The sequence below is a fragment of the Megalopta genalis genome, chromosome 13, assembly GCF_051020955.1.
Source record: "Megalopta genalis isolate 19385.01 chromosome 13, iyMegGena1_principal, whole genome shotgun sequence".
In the NCBI taxonomy this organism is placed as follows: domain Eukaryota; kingdom Metazoa; phylum Arthropoda; class Insecta; order Hymenoptera; family Halictidae; genus Megalopta; species Megalopta genalis.
Genome location: NC_135025.1, coordinates 13,297,335 through 13,316,794, shown reverse-complemented (window position 1 = coordinate 13,316,794; position 19,460 = coordinate 13,297,335). Strand labels below are relative to the sequence as shown.

The 19,460-nt window shown below is 41.5% G+C and overlaps 1 protein-coding gene across 3 annotated transcripts in view; it reads right to left on the bottom strand.

Annotated features, from left to right (window-relative positions):
• Window positions 1-3,677: 3,677 nt before the first annotated feature.
• The window catches only part of LOC117224890 (uncharacterized), a 113,739-nt gene continuing 97,956 nt past the window's right edge, over window positions 3,678-19,460 (bottom strand). For all 3 annotated transcript variants that reach the window (XM_033478091.2, XM_076525939.1, XM_033478094.2), the window contains exons 3-4: window positions 17,982-18,134; window positions 3,678-8,070 (exon numbers count right to left, since the gene is read on the bottom strand). In XM_033478091.2, coding sequence (XP_033333982.2) covers window positions 7,021-8,070; window positions 17,982-18,134 — 1,203 coding nt within the window. In that variant the 3' untranslated portion in view covers window positions 3,678-7,020. The remainder of the gene's footprint in view (window positions 8,071-17,981; window positions 18,135-19,460) is intronic.

The window sequence follows — 19,460 nt, the reverse complement described above, 5'->3', positions numbered from 1 at the left end:
CGGTGGGCACCGAGACGAAGGGTGAGAGGGGTGGGTGGCATCTCGGGCGTGTTAGAGGGTAGACATAGTCGTGGTACGAGGTCTGTAGAAGGGCTGGGGAGTTAGAGAGAGAGCGAGAGAGAGAGAGAGAGAGAGGGAGAGAGAGAGTGAGAGCCGAGAGAGCGGTAACAGGCGGAAAGAGAGGGTGGAAAGCGTGGTACGAGGCAGCCTTATTGGAACCGTGGTGTAGAGGGAGGCGAGTTTTCCTAAGGGTAGACGGAGAGGCAGGGAGAAACAGGGAGAGACCGGGAGCGGAGAAGACAGGTGGCGAGGAGAGAAGAATAAAGATAGGACAGGCGAACGGGGTGACAGCGCGGGGAAGGGAGCGAGGGGAGAGAGACTTAGAGAGAGAGAAAGAGAGAGAAAGAGACGACGCGACGGCACCGGTTGATGGAACGAGGCCGCTACAACGTTGGCAACAGCCAGATGGGTAAAGGCTGCATTACCTATGGTGCCTCGAAGAAACGATCCTTATTGAGAGAACAGGTAACTTGCCTTTGCCATCTCCTCTCCTTCGTTAAAGGGGACTCGATGATTCCGTCCTCTTTGTTCGCGATATTAAAGTACATCGAGGCGCCGTGGCTACCAACCCACGTCTACCTTCCCCTCCGCCTCTCTTCACGGGCCGCTCTCTCTGCCGCTCAGAAGTGTCAATTGCGTTCATTGTTCGTTCATAGGGCAGAAGATCGACCGATCTCTCGCCAGTCTTTCTCGTTTTACTTCCTCTCGGATGGCTAGAGGACAGGGGGGGAGTGTGGGGGGACGATGGATATCGCGTGTTCCGATGCGAGCACCGATTTGCATATTCAGCTCCTATTTTATCCGGCGCGCCCTTCGTCGCTCTCGAGCGTCGCCATCGGGCAATGGGGTCTCTAGTTTAGAGAGAGAGAGAGGGGGAGGGTTGCGCTCCCGAGAGTGTGACTGTTTAAGAAGGAATGTAAGTGGCGATGACGATAAGATTTTATACGGGAGTAATTGGGGGATTTGTGCGCCACGGTTTCTCCACGGTGTTCCATCGCGCCGGCTTGATTGAAGACCATTGCTCCCGGCTGCTTCCTACGTGAACGGTATGACAAGCGTTTCCAACCGTTTAATTAGAGAGCCCCGCTAAGCAGAGAACACAAACGACTCTGTTCTTCTTTTTCGGGGGTTTTCTATGAACTGCAGTCCCATCGATCGCACGGCGAAACCGACGATGGTCGCTGTGGATGGAGAAATGATCGTACGTCGATTTATCCTGTTCGTAATTGAATTATTATTTCAGACTTTGAACCGCGGCTTTTACGAACACGGAACTGTTTAACCCTTAAATGCATATTTAGTTCCCAGTTCCACTTAATTTTATTCAGAAACCTGAGCATGTGCGTCTCCGAACACACGTTGATAATAATAGACAATAGACCATGTGTGAAAGAAGAGACTTGACATTACTTTTGGCGAGTGAGTTATATGTTTTTTGATATTTGAATGTGCTGGGTGATAACCTTCAATGTGTTACTTGGAGAGATATTTTCTTTTTTCGAGTTTTCTATAAAGGAGTGATTTATCTAATTGAAAAAAAGATTACTTCTCATCTGTTGTCAGGTAAGCTATGAATGTTTGATGTTGCATTTGAAAATTTTATTGGATATATGCCAGATTTTTCGCCATTTGTTTACGTCTACAATGATTTTAGTAATAAACGCATATTGTTGCCAAAAATCTACGTACAACGTTTTTACAAAATAAATACTCAATATTATTACCTAGATTTTTTTATTTATTTTTTACGTAACCTATGACTACATTTCTATAAAAAACGATTTTTTTTCATTCAGAACAAAAAATCATGCATTTAAGGGTTAATAGAATTTTGTAAATAGAACCATGCGTACGTAAACTATTACATATACCGTGTGTTCAGTTGGAAATTGTGAGTTTAAATGTCTCGAAAACGACACATTTGGGAAGAAATATTAAATAGCAAGGTTACTCGATTTCAATGGGGAAACACGACTTTTTTATTTACTTTTTGTTGTTAATGGCTTCGAAGGTTATTTGGAGGATAACGTTGTTTCTTTAAATGGGATAAACTTTTGTACGAAAATTTTTTAATCAGAGTTCGTCATACGAGGATATTTAATAAAATGAAACATTCGTTCACTTATGGAACTTCTTTATTCTTTTTTATCATTTTGCCTCAAGAACGATTTATTTTTTTATGAAAATAATTACTCCATTTAAATAACATTTTATATAAGATTGGATCGATACAGGTCGTACAAAACATACAATTTTTGATTTTGAAAGTACCTCAATTATCAACAGCCTTGTTTATTTCCCCTGAGAGTACGAAGGGTTAAAACAGTGAAATGAGTGAAATGATTAAAAACGAAAGAAGAAGTTCATACATACTTGGATTCTGGATCTGGCGACCGGCAGAGGTAATTGTTATTTTGCAGAATGATATTCGATTGAAATACATCGATGAAAATACAGATCGTATGTTTTCACCAAACGTGACAAAAAATGTTTATGAATGGACGATGCTGGCGAAAGTTAAACAAAAACACCGTACGATATAAACCGTAAAATCTCTCATTGCAAAGTATTTAATATCTCTACTTGTACATCGCGGATCTTTTTGTGAAATCAAAATTTTCTTTGTCAATTGGCAAAAAAATAAAAGTTAAATGAAGTTGTATTTTCCCGTTCGTTAAATTTGAGGCCTGGAAAATAATCTAGCAACATACTTAATATCTTCGAATGTATTTACACTTTCGTTCTTAAATAGTTATCTGTGATTGAAGTTGAACAAAAGTCTGATCAACATGCCATTATAATTAAAAAACATCGTTCGGCATAATAATAACTATATTGTGGATTTTTATAGAAATCTTATTTTATAGAAATTTTTTTTTTAAATCTTATATATATTTAAATTTTTTTTAAAATCTTATATATATTTAAATTTTTATAGAAATTTTATATTAAGGAAAAGATTTCTTTCACTGACAAGATTGTTAAATATTCTACGTCTCTTGCACATTTCTTGCGCATAGTGTAAATGCATAAAAATCCACAGTCTAGTAATAATTCAGTTATTATGATTGATCGTATATCATGTTCAGTAATAGTCGGAACAATTGAAAACAGTTTAACACTATTATTTTTCATTCAACTTGAATGCAGATTTCCAATAATAAAACGAGTTATACTCCATCTACGCAAATTAATCCAATTAACTGATTTTCACATGCTTTTATAATGTGCATTTATTAACTATATTTAAATCTATCATTTTATATATATATATATATATATATATATATATATATATATATATCACAACAAGAATGCCAATTGCAATGATTAAGCGTTACAAAACATAATGATTAAACCATCTTTCGTCTCAAAATAAAACCCTTTCGTTCAAGAATATCAAAAACTTAAAATATCATTGAAACCGTGCAGTTTTTACTTATACATATATGTTTGTTTCAAAACTTAAAAATTTCTTTTACTTCAATCTAGAATTTCTTACTTCAACTCACCGTACGAATATTTGCGATCCATCCAGAAACCGTTCGAAGCGAATTCATTCGAGGAAGACGTGCCTTTTAGCAAGTAGGGGTGGTGGTAAAGTAAAACGCCAACAGTTTCGGATTTTAGTGATCTCATATATTTTCCCATCTGGTTCATGTGCAATTTAAATATAATAAAATAATAATTAATAATAATAATAATAGTTATAAGGATGACAACTGTCACGGTAATAATAATAATAATTAGCAATAATTACTCATAATAATACAGTCGCGCGTTCTCACCCTTAACAACTAACTGCGCTATGATACAACGATTATATACAAAATAATATTAGATTCCGGTGCTATCCAACACTTTCCGAGTATCTCTCTCTCTCTCTCTCTCTCTCTCTCTCTCTCTCTCTCTCTCTCTCTCTCTCTCATACACGTGCCCTCTTCGCGGCTACTTTAACGACGATTATCGAACGCCTAGCAGAAAACGAGTCCGTGTTTTGATCGCGTCTTAACGTCCTAATGTACCTTCATGTTGTACTCGAGGTTCACCGGTTAACGACAAGCTATATGATACACGGAAAATCACTACCTTCTAGGCATTTAATATCATACACAAGGCTAGGCTACACGGTCAAATACGAAAAAGTTTAGCGTCGCTGAGACGACGGCGACGGTGACGGTGGGTCACACCCCCCGCGATCCACTCCCGGTCCACGATGATAGTTCCAACAACGACAAAACAATTCGGTCAAGTTCCAAGAAAATAGCAGTCGCGACTGTTCCGCCTTTGGTATACGTGACAACATTCGTGGTAAGCCAACTCCCAGTTCCTTGGAAACGATTATTCATACGTGGTCGAACGGCAACGCGCGTTCCTCGCCGTGATCTAGATTTGTAAATGGTACGAGAGATCGTGCCCAATTTTCCACCGATTTTTGTGATTTCAAGATCAGAAGAATAAATAATTCACAGACTTTTAGACTTTCGCGCGTGAAGTTCGCGATAGACCGGCTGAACAAAAGCTGGACAAATCAACGCTTCGACCACGGCATCGCTCATGCATACATGCATACATGTACCACGGAATTGTTTGTTTAAATTCGGAAATTAATTTTTCACGCTAAGCTGTTATACCTTCCTGATTTGATTAGGCTCGGCAACGTGTACAAATTTCGAGAAAGTAATTCATGTCACACAACTTAGTTTTCCAATTTTAATGAAATGTTCTCTTAATTCCATAAAATGTTCAAGGTTGTTCGTATGACAGCCAAAGCGTCGAACAACTTCATTCAACGGTGTAAGTTGGAATGATGAAATAGGGATTTAAATGCAGCTCGATTGTAATTCCAATGTTAAATCAGCAACATTTCTTTGAGATTGTTCTCTTCAATCGCGGAACAACGTCTTCGAAACGTGCGCGTGCTTTATGTTAATTAGCGGATACCGGATTCCATCGACTGCAAGAATTTGTCAAAAATAATTTTGAAAATATTTCTGAAGCGCGAAACAGAAAATAATTTCTCATTTCAACTTACGTTTCAGTGCACGTTTAATCTTTCCAACTGCAAAAGGTATAAATGTATTTTTTGGTAGCGAACGTGTTGAGACAGCGTTCTCATCCCTTATGTCACTAACTGTAATCATAAGCGCAATCCACCATTAGTGCCGCTGTCGAATTGGAACCAAATCAGGAACATTGAAACCCAAACAAAAGGAGAGCCGTCGTAGAACGTTCATTTTTCAACGAATTTTTATTGAATAATCTCCACCAAAATATTTCAGAAACGTTAAAATACAAATTGAATTCCTTTAATCGGAACAACATTGTTCACTCAAAAGATCAAGGTGATGTCAAGGGATACAGTTTCGATATCGATGGAACAATTCCGATGACAGAAACGAGGTTTCCGTATGTCAAAATACGTCCATCGACGTTCTTCAATTTTTCAACATGAAATCGTATCTTGAAATTTCGTTCTCGTTTAACTGAAATCATTCGAGCCTCGCGAAATATTCAAAAACAATTGCAATCGCATCGGTGGCTTAAAAGTAATCAAAACCTCGATCTCGGACAAGAATAAAAAGCTCTTCCGAAACAGGTCGATCGGTATCGAAAATTCGACTAATAATCGAAACGTTCCTTAAAATAGCTCAGTTCGGAGCCGACGATCATCGCGACCATCCGGCGAACACAAAAACGTTTCACTGTCGGTCGGAAATGAAGAGGAATGAGGGAGAGGAGAGGGGAGGTTCGCCGAGAAAATTTCAATCGGCGTACATCCGAAATCGGTAGAGAACGGACCGGTGACTTCCATCAATCGACAGGCAGTCGACCGAAATGGCCGCGGCGGGTCATCAGCAGCAACGGCAATCTTCGCCGATCATTAAATATTCAGAAGCTGTCCTCGCCGAACAATCATCCCTGTCGAATTCGCCGTCCGTTTCGGGTCCACGGGAGCCGGATCTTTAAATACCGCGCGTCCGCTTCCGATCCGCGGCCGGATTCGACTTGCGGCGGCGCCCCCTTGAAATCGGTGACACGCGACGCGTTCGACCCACATTTTGACAGGGCTCGCGAATAATTCGTCGCCCGTTTCACCGTCTACTATATCGGGAACACGGAACGGAACGGAGCGGGACGCGGACCGATCCGATCCGACCCGACCCGACCCGCGCGCCGGTCCGGTTAACTGACGTTGTCGCCGGAACGCCGGCAAAGTAATTGATCTTATCCGGTTTAATAGATGATCGGGTAATCCGATAGTTCGAATGGCAGGTCGGACCGGATATTAGCCGCGTTAGCGTTGCCCTCGGAGACTGCGGACAAGGTTTTTTTTTCTTTCCTAGCCGAGACTACTAACGTCGTATCGTTTCCCGATGAAACCTTAAGAATTCTATTATCTCGAAGTCCCGAACCGGAATCAGCCCAGACGGTTTGGGCCGCGATCGATTAAATATCTACATTTACACGGGGGTTAAATACATGCGTTTTTTTTTTCTTTATATCTGTTCGTCGTCCGCAGTCACCACCAGGCGATAAATAAACCTTAAATCGAATCATCGGTGCTTGGCAAATATAACGACTCATCGACCAGCGAAATGAAAAGTGTCGCTAAGGGAGACCCGAGAACGGTCTCCGCGCGCGCGCGCACGTTTTCGAGAAACTTCTCCCGAAAAAGTCCTGTAACTCCGTCCCCTGAATCGCGATAGAATGCCGCGGCTAGTGCCGTTTCTGCGAGTCCTCTGTAACAACAACAACCGACCGACCAACCAACAACTACGTCGGCATTTCCAGCACCGTGTCTGCCCGGCGCGATTGCGAGGTGCTCGAATCGCAGAGCAGAGGCGAGTGCGGCGTTCAAAGGAGGAGTTAATTAGACAACGGTAGCAGAGTTAGTCTTGATCCTTTGGTCCTTCTCGCAGTACCTATATATTCTTATTACGCGCGTCCGCGATGTCCTCACGTGCGATGCTCGCCGGTTTGAACGGACACCTCCGAGCCGATGATCATGCCGCTGGTAAGTATGTTGGCCGCCGTCGGCAGGACCAACGGGCTCGGCATCGTGATGGACGGCCGGAGCCTCTCGGTTAGGGCCAGCATCACTTGGCAGTGCAGGTGCTGAATGGTGGCCAATAGGTTCAGATTGGTATCGATCAGTCCGGTCGCCGGCGAGTATCTCTCCCTCTCCACGCTGTCGATCTCCTCGGCGGGCAGAACGGTCACCTTCTGCTCGATCTCGGACTCCTTGATCGCGGCGGCCTTGTTCTTCTCCGCCTGCAGTAGCCTCTGCTGATGCTTCAGGTATGAGGTAGTGATGGGAAGACTGTAGTCGATGGGCGTGTTCTTCGGGTCGAGGCCTGGGCTCCACGGCCTTGGCAACGGCTGGCTGGGCTGGGGTGACGGTGTCCGGCCCTCTGGCAACATCCTTTTCCTCTTCGACGAGGCAGAGCTTCTCGAGCTGGCCCGGTCCGACTCGGGGGTTCGCCTGGACTCGGGCAGAGCCTCCGCTCGGTCCGCGCTCGGCAGAAAGCCGCCGGTCACCGGCTCTTTCTTTAGCAGATTTGTGATGCTCAGGGGATTGTACTTCTCCTCCTTCTCCTTCTCAGGCTTCTCCGTCGTCGACGTCGTCGTCGTCGTCGTCATCGTCGTCGACATCGTCGTCGTCGTCGTCGCCGCCGTCGTCGTCGACACCGAAGCGTTGCTCTTGTGATGCTTTTGATGCCTGTAGCTGTACAGGGCCTTGGTCTCGCCGGGCTGATGGCCTCCGTCCCGCGACTTCGAGCCGCCCTGCGACGAGGACGACGTCGTCGACGCCGTCGTCAGACCTCCGGCGGTGCTCGGGCTCAACGGTGTCTGCGTCGTCGTTAGAGCCGTCGCGGCGTTGCTCTGCTGCGTCTGGTTGGATATATTCGTCGGGCTCGGGGTCCGCGGGCGTCGTTGGCATTCCGTGCAGCCCAACAGAAATCGCGTTACCGCCTCCCGCGGTAGGAACGCGTACGTTTCCGTGATCTGCAACGAAACCGGACAATCGTGTGAGAAATGACAATCGATGAGTCTCGAGCGGCTTTTCTTGCGATTTTCATCGCATCGCCCGCGCGACACGTGGCATGCATTTTCGTAGAAAATACAGGCTTGCCGGAGACACCTTACGGTCTAGATTAGATCGGATAACGTCTTCGTTTTTATTGCAGGATTTTTGAGCGTATAGAATACTACGTTGCACCCTTTCGCTGGTTTTTTCCACAAAATGTTCGTAGCTTTCATAGCTTTATTTCCAGATTTTACTGACAATTGATGCTCTAACTGTTGGCTCGAAGTAACTTTTAGAGTTTAGCGATATTTAAACGAAAAATAAACAGAAATATTTTAAATACAAATTAATTATATAATTAAATAAAAATTAATAGAACATCGTATTTCTATGTTTTTATATTTGAAATGATAGACGATAGAAATACACAAATACGTTATTTTGGCAAGTTTTCTTTCGTTTAAATATCAATAACAATGCGAAAGTTGCATCGAGTCTATAATTATGCTAATTATTATATGTTTCTGTGGGGGCCGAATCGAGATACATTGTCAAAAATGCAAAATTCGCCTAAGCATTGCGTTCAACTTACTTTTTTTGAATATCAACAATTATACAGTTGAAATGTAAAATTTAATACGATGATGTTAATTTCAACGTCTTTAACACGTTGAATGCAACTGACACTAATTTTTAACTAGGTTTCGTAATGTATTGAGCAAGCTATACGTGAGTTTCAAAATTTCAAGTTTTAACATTGCAGTTTCTCCTTAATTAACTCCTTAAGTGATCTGCAAAGTTCAACAATCTGGTCTAAAAATTATCTACTATATTTCTGTTATTAAAAATAGTTTACCAAGTTGTTCCACAGTCAGAAAAGTATAAATAACATAGCTTTTTACACAAGGAAAAGCGAAGAAACATGTAATCGATTCGAATACGATTAAATTTTAAATAAATGTTATTGAACAGTAAACCTTGTGATTGATTGAACCTTCTAAATTAATTATTTACAAGATTACCAATAAGTTGAAGATCTTCATTAACTATTTTGTATAGTACGGTGAATTTCAACACGATGTACAGCGTACAATGCATAGAGTTATTTTGAATTTAACCTAATTTCTTTCTTTCTTTCTTTCTTTATTTGTTCTCGACTGTGATGTTCATTACCGACGTTCATAACGAATAGCATGCATCACCTCAAATGTCAGAAGTTCGGATAATCGAGGTCCTACAGTACCCGATAATCCGTCTTATCTGTGTACTAAATTTTTAAGTATTCGTCTGATCGAGTACGTCGACCCTTAGAGGTAAATAGGTTACGAGTTCGCGAATAAAAATTTGGATGCCAGCCGTGTTGTTCTTTTGGAAGAAGAACACGGCCTACCGGAAGTCTGAACACGATAATATTGGGTTGGCAACTAAGTAATTGCCGATTTCAGTTATAGATGTCTCTCACTCCCATTTTTATGATATCCGTAAATGTTATATTATAAAATTATTATTATTATTATTATGTTATTTTTTATTATCCGCGAATGTTAGCAACTGGACAAATTGAATGCAGCGGTCAAGGAAAAGCGACCAGAATTGGTCAATCGTAAAGATGTCATTTTCCAGCAGGACAATGCTAGGCCGCACACGTCTTTGTCCACTCGGCAAAAATTGATGGATATTGCTTGGGAATTGATGTTACACCCACCATATAGGCCTGATCTCGCGCCATCGGATTACCACTTATTTCGATCCCTGGACAACTCCCTTCGTGGTAAAACTTTTAATGACGACGACGCTGTAAAATCTCACTTAACTCAGTTTTTGGCCGAAAAGGATCAGACTGTCTACGAGCGTGGAATTTTCAAGTTGTCGGAGAGATGGCAAAAGGTCATCGAACAAAATGGAAAATACATTACAGATTAAACTTCGTTCCAAGTAAAAAGAAATGTTTTATTTCATTGAACAAATTGGCGATTACTTAGTTGCCAACCCAATAACCATGTACGACGCCGGGAAAGCCTCGGATCGGCGAACGAAAATTTGGCCAATAAATCAGCTTCCCTCGGTGTCCTAAAAAAAAACGAGCTGCTTGGCCAGCACCGAGAAAGAGTCGCGTTGATCGACACCCATCATCCGAAGACTGCCGAGTCATTTGATTCGAAAGAGGGACTATTTCAAGCACACTTTCCTGTGGACAGAAATAATTTCTCGCAGACATTTGGCGTCGGCGTCGGCGTCGGAGATCGGTGGGAGCGTCGAGAAGAATTAGGAGGCATGGGGTTCGAGGTACGGGAAACGGCACGAGTGACCCCTTTCCTACCTCTGTCAAACGTCACGTGGAGCCGTTTCACGCGGAACGCCCACTGGGGAAAATTCATGAGCAGTAACGGAACTTTGATGTCTTTGCGAGGAGGTATTTAGCCGGAGGGATGTTCTCTGCCTCTTAATAGGAAACGTTTCTCCCTAAGGAGGTGGAGGAGCGGCATAACTTAATCAAGGATGGGAGCCTCCGAGCCGAGAAAGACAAAGGTTCCCGTGTATATATGTGTATGGTATATATGCGCGTGGCTCTGGGCGCGCGCGCGCGCACGCGTGCACGTATGCGTTGAAAGACACACAGCTGCGCCGGAACGGTGAGATAATTTGATAAGATTTACTTGAAGCTCGTCTGCGAAACGAAAAAAGTTCCATGGGTGAGAAACCGAGGTAATGGCTTTTAGATCAACGCGACACCGTAGCGAGCGGTTCGTAGAAGCTGCGGAGAATCATCCTGGACTTTGACGAAAGCTTTGCCATCGGGATCCCTATCGGTGTATCGTAATTGTTTCTTAAATTACAGTTCGAGCCGAGACAGTGAAGTGCATAGAACGAGATACAAATTGCACAATGGGCGACGTTCGAAGATTCACGATTTGCCAACGTCGTTGACCCCTTGCGCAACGATTTCTGTCACCGCTGCGCCGATTAGCACTTTTTTGTCCGTGACCTTTGGTCCGTAGCCGGTATTGGCGCGATTCGCGACAGTAAGTTTGTGAAAGAAATGCCTAGAGTATACAGTTGCCCACTAAAATATTCGTACACCTTTTGAAACGCGATATCTTTTTTGAAAATGGGCTAGATGACTTGAATTCTTTTTTTTAGGTGATAGAGAATTGAAAAGCTTTTTTTAATTTTGGAACTTAACTTAACCTTTCGAAATGCAATAACTTTTTTGAAACTGGACTAGATGACTTGAATTCTTTTTTTTAGGTGATAGAGTATTGAAAAGCTCTTTTTTAATTTTGGAACTTAACTTGGAACCTTCCGAAATGCAATAACTTTTTTGAAACTGGACTAGATGACTTGAATTCTTTTTTTTAGGTGATAGAGTATTGAAAAGCTCTTTTTTAATTTTGGAACTTAACTTGGAACCTTCCGAAATGCAATAACTTTTTTGAAACTGGACTAGATGACTTGAATCCTTTTTTTTAGGTGATAGAGAATTGAAAAGCTTTTTTTTAATTTTGGAACTTAACTTGGAACCTTTCGAAATGCAATAACTTTTTTGACACTGGACTAGATGACTTGAATTCTTTTTTTTAGATGATAGAGTATTGAAAAGCTCTTTTTTAATTTTAGAACTTAACTTGGAACTTTTCGAAATGCAATAACTTTTTTGAAACTGCACTAGATGACTTGAATCCTTTTTTTTAGGTGATAGAGAATTGAAAAGCTTTTTTTAATTTTGGAACTTAACTTGGAACCTTTCGAAATGCAATAACTTTTTTGAAACTGGACTAGATGACTTGAATTCTTTTTTTTAGGTGATAGAGAATTGAAAAGCTTTTTTTTAATTTTGGAACTTAACTTAACCTTTCGAAATGCAATAACTTTTTTGAAACTGCACTAGATGACTTGAATCCTTTTTTTTAGGTGATAGAGAATTGAAAAGCTTTTTTTTAATTTTGGAACTTAACTTGGAACCTTTCGAAATGCAATAACTTTTTTGACACTGGACTAGATGACTTGAATTCTTTTTTTTAGGTGATAGAGTATTGAAAAGCTCTTTTTTAATTGTACTATTACTTGGAATGAAAAGAAAAAATTAAAAATCCTGGCTGTTTAACTTTTTTCATCAAAAATGCCTTTCGTAGATCTCGGCAACTTATATGTGTGCTGAAAATTTGATCAGTTAACCCAGAGTCGAGCTACAGGCGTTATAATATTTTAATATTTTAAAAACTGCAGATTTTTTAGTTTTTTATCCAAATCGTGATAAAACTGCGATTTTTACGGTCTTTAATTTATTGTAACTCGTAACAACGTGAACCAATTTCGATAAAATTTTCAACATGCATATAAGTTATCGAGATCTACGAAAGACATTTTTTAAATGTTCGTTATAAGCTCAGCTAAAAAAGTTTAAAAAACGTGGGTTTTTAATTTTATCTTTTCATTCTGAGTAATAGTAGAATTTAAAAAAGAAGCTTTTTAATAGACTAGTCTAGTAGAAGAAGCAGTAGACTACTCTATCATCTAAAAAAGAATTCAAGTCACTTGGTCCAGTTCTAAAAATGTTATTACGTTTTAAAAGGTGTACGAACACTTTTGTGGCCCACTGTACATGTAATAATTTTTAGAATAAACCCACCCACTTATACGAGAAAGTGTGCTCGCGGCCCTCTACAGGTGCAACAATTTCCTTAACACGTTCCGTGCCACGTGTACCATCGATGGTACACGCTTGCATGTTTACTTAGTGAACTGAACAAATTGTTCACAAGAAATTTAGAACCGAAGAATCAATTTCCACCGCAAGAATGGGCGTTGATAAGTTTTTGTTACGTTGTTATGTGTACGAGAATTAATAATTGCACGTAATACATCAAGTTTTAGTAAAATATCAAAGTGTGAAGATTCGAGTAAAAAAAGCTCGGCACGGAACGTGTTAATGAAGCGAGACAATTTTTATATCTCGCACTGCTTCATTTACTTTCACCTCTAGATTTCGATAACAGAAGAATCGACTAATTAATCATTGTAACGCTGCGTGTTGAATAATACAGAAAGAGCGTGAACAGCTCTTTTTGTATTTTTCGCAGTTGATAAAAGAGTTTTCAGGAAATAGGCTGCCGCGTCGGTTAAGAAAATTACCCCGATAGCTAAGTATCAATTAGCCGCGAATCAGCACCCTCTTACACCAGTCACAACCCTCGCATTCCACGACCCTCTACTCCGCGCCCTAAATTGTTTGAAGATTTCGATCGCTAAAACTGACAATGAGCGTCTTCGAGCCTTTATTCGCTTTTCCTAGCGCCGGTTTCATTCAAAGAGCATAAAGCCAACACTCGAGGAAATTAGAATTGAACGCTTTGTCGCGTCTCTTTGACATCTCCGCCTACGAAACAATTCTGCGGGGCATGCTTTTCCGGTAAACCGAAAGTGTAAACAGGTTCACTGTAAATGTCTCGTTCCGTATAGTTTAGAATGCGACTTGAAATGGTGTTAACACTATGCCGTCCGCAGATCTTAGATATGATTCTTTTGTTTGACGCCGGCATAATAGCTTGGAATAGCTAACACTTTGCTCTGAGGCACCACTAATGTTTGTTATATCACCTTTTAGGATAATTTTGATATTAACAAAGTTTACACATTTGAAAAATTCTTAACACTTTATCGTCCGGTCGTGGTTGAGGCTGCCACTCAGTAAGGACTGGCTTAGTCGCGCGCGCATTTGCTCCCAGTACCGGCTAAATTTTCGCTATTCATTGTGTTGTGCTTATTCCTTTAAAAATAATAATAAATAATAATTATCATTATAATTATAATTCATAAGGATATGGGGAGGTCAGCATACAGGAGGTCAGCTACTAACAAAACAGTAAAGAAGCGAAAACCGTCGATAGCTAAAAGTCGATTAATAGGCTATCGGTCGATAAGCATTGGCAATCGAAAAGCCGATTAATAGGCTAGCGATCGATAAACATTGGCAATCGAAAAGCCGATAAATAGGCTAGCGGTCGATAAAGTGTTAAGAGTGTAACTATATGCATAAAATGCATTTTCTCATATAAGATAGAAGTACTGTAAGTTAGAAAAATGATTTTATATTTTCAGTCGAAATAGCTTCGAGTGCAAAGAGTTAAGTCAACTGGACCATGACTATGACAACGATCACATAATTTACCGATCCTATGCGATTCAAAGGAAGCTATGTTTTTGTTCTGATAGTGTGAAAATTGGTGTGCCTACCCGTATATTTAAATAAATTAAACTAAATCGAATTAACTTGAATTAAGTAAAATTAAATTTAACTGAATTAAATAAAATAAAATTAAACTAAATTAAATTAAATTGAATTAAATCAATAAAATTAAATTTAACTGAATAAAATAAAATTAAATTAAACTAAATTAAAATATTGTACGGGGTAAATAAAAAATCGAGGGCACGGAACGCGTTAAACAGCAAAAGGTTATTCCATTTATCCCTGATCTCCGAACCCGAGGTATCGAACGAAGCAAGCAGGTTCTCGCCGGCATCGATTGGCAGAGTAAAATCAAGTGCAATTAGGAAATTGGGTAAGTTGCAAAGTTCATAGGTCGCGCGGGTACAAAGGGCGGCAACCCAATTTCGAAGAGCCCGACTCGGCCAGCCTGTGCCGCGACGGAACGCGACGGAACGCGACGGAACGCGACGGAACGCGGCGGGATGCTCCGCGATTTGATGAATCGCGGACTGGTAACGTCGACTTAAACGTAAAACGGTTTCACGGTCGCGAGAGCTCGGTCTCGGGCTCGGGGGCGGTACGCGTGCGTGCGTGTGCGCGCGGCCGTCGAACGTGCGCGCGTGTGTGAGTCTACGAGTAAGCAGGCAATGCAACAAGTGTCCTGAGGTTTTGAATCACAAGCAGATCGCGGCGGTTCAGAGAGAGAGAGAGAGAGAGAGAGAGAGAGAGAGAGAGAGAGAGAGAGAGAGAGAGAGAGAGAGAGAGAGAGAGAGAGAGAGAGGAAGAGGAGAGGACGCGGTTTGGATGGGGTGGGCGCGGACGACGGGCTGGAGCGGATGGCGGCTCGCGGGGGTGGAGAGAGAAGCGGCGTAGAGAGCGGCGAGCGGAGAGGCGCGGAGCGGAGCGAGACGGGAAATGGGGCGGCGGGAAGGTCGGAGGGTTGCGAACGGGAGAAAGAGGGCAAAACCGATCGGGGGAGGGAGGGTGTCGGAGAACAGATATGATACCCCGGAGAGAGCTCTACGCCAACGCGCGGCCGGAACACGTGAGATGACGTGTGGTATCGAGTGTTCGACGCTTGAATGCCTCAATGCCTTCCCTCGGGAACGGTAAATATCACGTGTCGCGGCCGGTCATGCAAGAATTCGGCGTGCTGACGACACCGAACGAATTCGGGGTCATCGATGCGCCAATATATCCTCTCCCCGGGGAGCTCGTTGCCCGGATCGATTGAATTTGGATGACACTAGATACGATCTGCAAAGATTGTTTTTTCTTTTTTTTCTATGTGTGTGTGTGTGTGTCGCGAGGCTAGGGACTGGATTTTGTATCGTTCACACGGGGCTTCCGGTGTAAGAGTTACAAAGTGAAACTGTTCGACGTTTCGAGTTTTGCCCCCGTTCCGGGGGGGAAAAAAAGAAAAAAGAGAGATCGAAAACTAGTCGGAACAAAATCGAGATCAAATCCGGGATTTTTCGTTTGTTAGCCAATTGCTTTGATCGGCGGGTTAAATTCGGTTAACGCGACTGCGAAACGAAAAACAATATGTACCCGGTGTTCGAAAGAATTTCGCGTGGCTTTGTTTTCGCTCGTGACGAATTTCAGCGGCGAAAGAAATTCGGCTGCGTTGCGAATTTTGATAAATTAACCCTTCGCACTCGGGGCTATTTTAACGCGAGAGCGAAGACGTTTGTTTCAGCTTACAGTATTGCCATTTGTTATCATTGTTTATTGCTTGATACACGTGAAAATGGACGTGTATGCTTATACATATATTTGTAAGAAATTGCTATACTATTCTTAAAAGAATGTTCACGTTATTAAGTTTGTCTCTATTCGATAAATTGTCAAATTTATATAATAATAATAATAATATATATTATTATCATTATTATTATTATTATTATATAAATTTGACAATATATTATATATATATAATAATAATAATAATATATATTATTATCATTATTATTATTATTATTATATAAATTTGACAATATATTATATATATAATAATAATAATAATATATATTATTATCATTATTATTATTGTATATAATATATTGTCAAATTTATATAATAATAATAATATATATTATTGTCATTATTATTATTATTATATAAATTTGACAATTTATCGAATAGAGACAAACTTAATAACGTGAACATTCTTTTGAGAATAGTATAGCAATTTCTAGCGTCGCCTCAGAGTCCTCACTCGAGTGCAAAGGGTTAAAGTATCGTAGATTTGTACCTAATTTGTACGTAATTGTAATAATGTGAATATCATTGTAACATGTATTTTAGTATGGAGGCTGTGTAATTAAGATGGACAATGTATCGTGAGATACGGAAACCTGTATGACACGAGCGAAGGAAAATAGTTTCAGAATATGTAAAACAAGCTCAAAACACTGGTTGCAGTTTTTTAACAGTTCCCTTCGAATGAATGAATCAACGGTTAAGAATTTCTGAACAAATTGTACAAAAGCTACAATAATCTCATCCGTGATCGATGAAATCAATTAGATTGGTACAATGTAACGGGTTCATTCGAAATCATTGGTTAAAGAAAAATTGTCCAACTTCACTTCGATCGTTCGAACCCTATCGATAGGCTTCCAATAAATAAAATGGGATGCGATACATTCCAAAATTGTCGCTATCGACCGAAAAAATTGAAAAAGTTACTATTCCAAGAGTAGCGTCTCTCTACGTGTATGCACGCGTTCGTTCTCGAGTTTCAACACGAAAAAATACGGACAGCGTGTGGAAAGACCACTTTTTCGCATCCTTTCGCCGCACTACGGCCCAACTCAAACAGTTAAAAACTGGACTGCGAATGTAATTGAATCGCTAGATTCGCAACATTGTCAATTAAGAGAACCAGCCGTGGCCGTGGTTTCGAGGCTTTCAAACGGAAAGACCTGTTCCGCCTTCTATGTAATTTAACTTCTACTTGAGCAACGTGTAATTTAACTGCTAGAGTTGTATATCTCATCCGAACTCGGTCAGATTTATTTTGAAAATCGGCTAGCAAGCGAATCGCTCCACGTGATTCTGATTATGTTGAGATAAATGAATCGGTGGCGGGGAACTTTCAATTGTGAAAACGGGCATGCAGAGATAACGGTATGCCGTATTTCACATCCGATTCATAAAAGTGGAAAATAAAAAAAACCGCGAACCCAGTGACGGGTTATCGGTTGATGAACTGTGGCACGGCCCCGGACAATGGGAACCTCGTGTGCAGCAGCGCCGGAAAGGGGGTGGAGTGTTCATTGAAGAAGATAAAAGCTAATTTGTAAGCTTTTCGTAATAAATCATGTTCATCGAACGGGTTGTTCGGTTTTCGAGCGTTTCGAACACTTCCACGCCCTTGCATTCTCCATCACAATGTTGCCGATGGAAAGCTGCGAATGCAGTCCTATTATTTTTAAATAACGTGCGAAACTAAAATTCTGTATGCTCCAATAACGAAGTGGATGTAATTTATGGTCGTCTCCGACAAGCCTGCCAAAACCGATCCAACGTGTTTCAGAAGTTTCTGAGAACACTGCGGAATTTTTAGCGGAATGGCGATTTTGACGAAATCTTTAATCCAGAGGTCTACTTTTGATTCGGTGCATCGCACTGAATATACATGAAAGTAATTAGAAGAAGCGTTTGCAAACTTACCGTCCTGTACGTTCTCTTCTGACCGGCATGCTTTCCGGGACGACCCTCAAGGTCAACGTGAACAGCATGAATAATGTCGAAAAAGTTCTCCACGATCGCGACTTTCTTGTACACTCTTCCTGGTGGCACGGTACCCTCGGCGCCATTTAATGCCTGGAAACGATGCACGATACGATTAGATATTCAATCCAAACTTCATTCATGCTTTTATGAAAACGTTTAAAGTAAAACGATCAGTTCCAGCGAAATTCTCGAACGAAAAACGCGAACGTTAGTGTCAATCCTGTATTTCATTCTTATTTAAATTTATTTATTTTCAAGTATAAAACATCCCGCTCTATTATTTTGCAATTGAAAATCGGTGGTAAAATTTCTATCGCTCGATATATTAAAATTCAAAGTTCGTTCCCTTGGATGGAATTGCCATCTAGCCGAAGCTCGGCAACTGCTCTACCGACACCCCTGTCAGATTCTACCTTACCAACGGTTGCAAAACGCAGATTCCTGCAATTCTCTTACCGTCTGCCGCTCGCTTAGCTATCGTTGGTAAGGTAGGGTACACTTTACAATGTTACCTGCAGTCGATGCTGCAGAGTTTCGTCGAATTAAGATCAATATAATAATTACTACTCCGTGCATCTTCGTTTAAACATATTTTCGAAGTGAAACAATTTCTATCGTATAAAACGAACTGAAATCGTCCGAAAGCTCTCCCTGGACCATCCCACGAGCGAAGTAACAAAGCAAAAGCACTGCAAGTACTACTTTAACAATTTACAAACAGAAGGACCGAGCTGCAATATATTTATCGAAAGAAGCATCTCCTTCAATAACAAAACCGTGAAATGGCGAGCGTCGGTTTACGAAACGATTTCAGAATTCCCGTGAGAACGGTCCCCGGATGGTCCCTGGCTCGGGCAAAAAAAAAATTCATTCTTCTCCGGAAACTCAATTAACTCCGGGTACGGATGCCATCACGGTCCGCAGGCATGGCCGCGGTCAGATTGTTCGGACGAACTTTGCGACCTTAAGAAGTTGGGGGCGCATGCGCGACATTATTGTCTTTCCCTAAACACCTGTTGAAGGGTAAAGTTGAACTCGTGGGGCTTACAACTCGGTTAAGTGGCTGCGGTCAGGCAGGATAACAATGCCGATATCTAGGTGACCGCCGCCTTAAGGTAACACGGCTCGATCAAACGGCCGCGTCCCGTAATTAGACGTAATGGAGGCGGCGCGGCGCGGCGCGGCACGGCGCGGCCCCGGCGTATCTTTATCGTCGGCGATCGGAAATCGATGATTTCGTAAATATCGGAGCGAAACATTCAATTTCCAACGAGGGACAACGATAACCGTGTTGGGGGAGCGAAGCGTTCGTTATACGAACCGATCGAACTTATCGCGACGGTGAAACGTCCGCGATACGTTCGTGCCTTCGATCGCGACACAATTTTTATAGTTCACGCCGTGGAAGATACGTTC